This window comes from Penaeus monodon, chromosome 41 (genome assembly GCF_015228065.2).
Source record: "Penaeus monodon isolate SGIC_2016 chromosome 41, NSTDA_Pmon_1, whole genome shotgun sequence".
Classification (NCBI taxonomy): domain Eukaryota; kingdom Metazoa; phylum Arthropoda; class Malacostraca; order Decapoda; family Penaeidae; genus Penaeus; species Penaeus monodon.
Window position 1 is genome coordinate 13,971,603 of NC_051426.1, and position 5,000 is coordinate 13,976,602.

A 5,000-nucleotide genomic window follows, 5' to 3' on the forward strand; every position below is an offset into this window, starting at 1 on the left:
CTCTCTCCTCTCTCCCCTCTTCTCCTCTCCTCTCTTCTCTCTCTTCTCGTCTCTGTCTCTCTCTCTCGTATCTATCTTGTCCTCTTGTCTGTCTGTCTGCCCTCTCTCTCTCTCTCCTCTCTCCTCTCTCTCTCTCTCTCTCTCTCTCTCTCTCTTCTCTCTCTCTCTCTCTCTCTCTTGTCTCTCTCTCTCTCTCTTCTTTCTCTATCTATCTCTTTTCTCTTTCTCTCTCTATCTATCTCTTCTCTCTCTCTCTCTCTCTCTCTCTCTCTCTCTCTCTCTCTCTCTCTCTCTCTCTCTCTCTCTCTCTCTCTCTCTCTCTCTCTCTCTCTCTCTCTCTCTCTGTCTCTCTCTCTCTCTCTTTCTCTCTCTATCTGTCCCTGTCTTTGTCTCTCTCTCTCTCTCTCCGCACACATATTGGTTCAACGTCCTACCTAATTAACTTGATCCAGCCCGGCAATCTGATTATGGACACTTGCTACCCCCCCCCCCCACCCCACCCCCGAAGACCCTCTCGACCCCCCCCCTCACACCTCTCACCCCTTCCCCCCTACACCTCTCACTCGCTCCCCCCTCCTTTCCCCTCTCTGATCTTATACTTCAATTTCTTAAACCCCCTTTTTTTTGTCTCATTCCTTCCCCTCATCTCACTTCCCCTCATCTCACTTCCCCTCATCTCACCTCAGAAAATGTCTGTTCTTCTCCTACCTAACTCATGATCACACGCAGCCTCATCTCTATATCTCATGTCACTCTCGTTAACTCATTTCATCTTTACCTCACTATCCCTTATATCTCCCTCATGTCATCCTCCCGTCGCTTCATCTCATCCTCTTGCCTCATGTATCGTCTCCTCATCTCACCTTTGCACCTCACGCTCTTACCTCGCACTTCACTTTTACCTCATTTTTCACCCAAATGCTTCACCTCCCTCCTTTCTCTCACCTCACCTCTCCCTCACCTCTCCCTCACCTCTTCCTCCCTCACCTCTTCCTCCCTTTCCTCACCTCATCCCACTCCCTTACCTCCCCTTCCCCTTATCTCCCTCCCTCCCCCCTAATTTCTCCCCCTCAAGGTCCACCTCCCCCCCCCTTTACCTCATCTCTCACCCCCTAATCCCCCCCCCCCCTCAAGGTCCACCTCATCTCTCACCCCCTAATCCCCCCCTCAAGGTCCACCTCCTCTCTCACCCCCTAATCCCCCCCCCCTCAAGGTCCACCTCATCTCTCACCCCCTAATTTCCCCCCCTCAAGGTCCACCTCCGGTCCCCCTTCATCATGAACGGCGTCTGCGTCAGGTGGAGAGGCTACGTCGACCTCGAGAGACTCGACGGCGTCGGCTGCTTGGAGTTCGATGAGGAATCCGCTGCTGTGAGTATTTCGGAGCTTGCTTGTTGTTTTGTTTGTTGTTTGTTGTGTATTGTTTGTTGTTTAGCTGTTTATTCTCTATTCTCTCATTGCTTATTGTTTGTTGTTTATTCTCCATTCTTTATTCTCTTATTGTTTATTGTTTGTTGTTTATTCTCCATTCTCTCTTCTCTGTTCTTGTTTGCGTAGATTCCCGTTTATTCTATCTTCTTGTTTACGTCGGTTTCTGTGTTTTGTTTGTTCTCTACCCTTGTTTACGTTGGTTTCTGTGTCTTGTTTATTCTATTTTATCCTTGTTTACGTAGGTTTATGTGTTTTGTTTGTTCATTATTTATCCTTGTTTACGCAGATCCCTGTGTCTTTTTTATTCTCTGTGCTTTATTCTTGTTTACGTCGGTTCCTTTGCCTTGCTTATTTTTTATACTTGTTTACGTCGGTTTCTGTATCTAATTTATTCACTATTTTCATCCTTGTTTACGTTGGTTCCCGTCTCTTGTTTGTCCTCTATCCTTGTTTACGTCGATTCCCGTCTCTTGTTTATCCTCTATCCTTGTTTACGTAGGTTCCCGTCTCTTGTTTATTCTCTCTCTCCTTGTTCCCGTTTCTTGTTTATCATTTTCTGTGCATTATCATCATTTCTCTTTTGCCATCGCATTTCTCACCCTCGCCCCGTCTCCCTCGCCGGCAGGAGGAGGATCGTATCCTTCGGGAGGAGATCGAGAAGTACAAAGCTCGCCTTCGGGAGTTCGAGGAGAAGCAGCGCGCCTTCAGAGTCCCCACGACCAGCCACGCCCACTCCGCCCACACGCACCCCCACGCCCACACGCACCCACACGCCCACACCGAGCAGGCCAACATCCAAGTGCGCTAGCAGGTGAATTTTCTTTTTTATTATTTTTTTTTATTTTTTATTTTTTTGGGTTTGTTTGTTTGTTTGGTTTGGTTTGGTTGCTCTTTTCTATCGGTTCTGATGTGTGTATAATATATATATATATATATTAATATATATAGATATATATATATATATATATATATATTATATATATATATTATACCATATATATATACGTATATATATATATATATATGATATATATATATAATATATATATATATATATTTTTTTTTCTTTCTTTCTTTTAAATTATGTTTGGATCTCTCTCTCTCTCTCTCTCTCTCTCTCTCTCTCTCTCTCCTCTCTCCTCTCTTTCCTCTCTCCCCTCTCTCTCTCTTCTCTCCCCCTCTCTTCTTCTCTCTCTCTCTCTCTCTTCTCTCTCCCATCTCTCTCCTCTCCTCTCTCTCTTCTCTCTCTTCTCATCTCTCTCTCTCGTCTCTCTCTCTCTCTCTCTCTCTCTCTCTCTCTCTCTCTCTCTCTCTCTCTCTCTCTCTCCTCTCCCTCCCTCCCTCCCTCCCTCCCTCCCTCCTTCCCTCACTCCCTCCCTCTCTTTCATATTTGATTTTTTCGTTGCGTTTGTCAATATGGAAATTTGTTTATTATCACTTGATATATTTACTTTTTAAAGATGTCACAAAAATAATATAAACACGTACCCTATGAAACAAAAAGAATCAACAATAATTAGAAATAAACACAATAACAAGAACAAAAGCAAATCTATCGAAATTTATTAACCCTTCCTTCCTCTCTCTCTCTCTCTCTTCCAGATTCTCAGCCTTCTGCATCGCAAAAGTTGACTTCCACGCAACTAAGAAAATTTCGATGTCAGAAGAACTGCGGGACGTACATACCAGTGTTGTCTGCGTGTATATATATATAATTTGCGTGTGTCAGTGCGTGTGTGCTTTATTATTATTATTATTTTTTTATATAAGCACGTGTGTGTACTTGGCTTTCTTCTGTATTTTTGTGCATGACGAAGGAAGAGAGAGTATTGACCAATCATTGGGTCGATACACGGTGTAGCGCCGCCCACCATCTCTCTGAATGGATGCTAAGGATGATGACGTCATGGGAATTCCGGCCAATCAGGAACGACAGATCTCTACAAGAGCCAATTGAAAGTGTGAATGCAAGGCATCTGAAAATAGTAATAACATTACTATTGTGCATATGATTGCGTGAATTACGTGTGACGAAGTGGTTTTCCTGTACAGTGCGTGCATTTTCACAATGATGTACAACGGCGAGATATATCAAGAGATAGGTTGATAAATCTTCGCCTTTTCCCAAATATATTGGAGACTCAATCTAACACAGGTGTTAGAAACTCATCTAACAAATGTCCTGAAGGTTAGTCTAACACAGGCCATAGGGAGCGGTCCTGCCAAGACAAAAGACTTGAGAAAAAGACTTAAAATGAATACTGGTTTGAGACAGGTTAAGGTATAAAATATGTAATATAGGCGGATTAAGCTAAACCTGCCCAAGCCAGTTGTCGTGTGTGTGTGTGTGTGTGTGTGTGTGTGTGTGTGTGTGTGTGTGTGTGTGTGTGTGTGTGTGTGTGTGTGTGTGTGTGTGTGTGTGTGTGTGTGTGTGTGACCAAGCTTAACCTAGCAAATGCCCTGTCCTTGCTAACGTAAAAATGTACTAACATATATTGTACACCCTCGCCATGGCACTTTCAGCTGTGACTAATCTAACGTTTTTTTTAAACACTAATTACTCTTTTTAATTGATGGCAGCAACAGTTTCTCATTGTAATTAAAGGTGTTTCGTTTTTCTTTATTTTTAATTGTAGTTTAGCTCGTGATTCTGTGGGCCAAGTCTTGATTATATAGTGAATACCAAAGATTTATTAATATTTATTGCTATAGATGTTCGGATGAGCTTCCCTCCCCCCTAATGGCTATGGCTTCGGTCACGTTGATGGTCAATTGTTTATTGTTGTTGAATGACTTCGATGTTTGTGTAAATTACCTAAGCCTGCTTGATTAATATTCATCAGCTTGGCACAGGTAAAGAAATTGTTATGACTGAAGTTTTTATGAAAAAAGAGAGATAAATTTACACTCCTGTGTGGGGGGTTGGCAACCTTGGCCAGCCAAGACTTTTGTAGAAAATATCTAGAAGTGAATGAACTTTTTCTCGCAAAAAAACATCCCATTAAAACTGAATGTGGTTTGCCCTTTATAGTATTATTTTAAGATGACCTTGTTAAAATTAGAATCAAGATTAAATACAAAAGAAATTAGTAAATAGAAAAAAAAAAACTCGTGTGCAATATAAAAAAAAGAACATCAATAAAGGCTCCTCCTGGCCAGCACAAATGGCCGACTTTGGAACGACTTTCGGAGAGATAGTTAAGGTCTAAATGAAAACCGTTTAAGAAATATATTGGGTGTGTGAGGGAGAGTGGAGATGGGGGGGGGAGGGGAGACTCTCCATCAGATAATTAATGGGGTTTAATTTCTGCACATGTATATACACGATATATATATTTAAGGTTTCTTTTTTTTTTAAATGATGAAGTCCTGAGATTTCACATATTTATTCATCCTTCCCTTGCCCCGTCACCGTTAACCCCATACATTTTCCCCTCTCTTTCTCCCCTCTCCTCTACCCATGCCCTGCGTATATGTACACTGATGTATAATGTATAGTTGACACTGTAGACTTCATCAATAAAATGTTTTTTTTTGGTTTATGTTGATTTCAATTCCCCCCTTTAAAAA

At 42.1% G+C, this 5,000-nt stretch overlaps 1 protein-coding gene across 2 annotated transcripts in view; it reads left to right on the top strand.

Moving 5' to 3' along the window:
• The window catches only part of LOC119598711 (protein big brother-like), a 29,071-nt gene extending 24,099 nt beyond the window's left edge, over positions 1–4,972 (top strand). The window contains exons 4-6 of one of the 2 annotated variants that reach the window (XM_037948488.1): positions 1,254–1,370; positions 2,056–2,241; positions 3,033–4,972. In XM_037948488.1, the coding sequence (XP_037804416.1) occupies positions 1,254–1,370; positions 2,056–2,238 (300 nt within the window). In that variant the 3' untranslated portion in view covers positions 2,239–2,241; positions 3,033–4,972. The remainder of the gene's footprint in view (positions 1–1,253; positions 1,371–2,055; positions 2,242–3,032) is intronic. The other variant, XM_037948490.1, reaches the window with a different exon arrangement.
• The last annotated feature ends 28 nt before the right edge of the window (positions 4,973–5,000 follow it).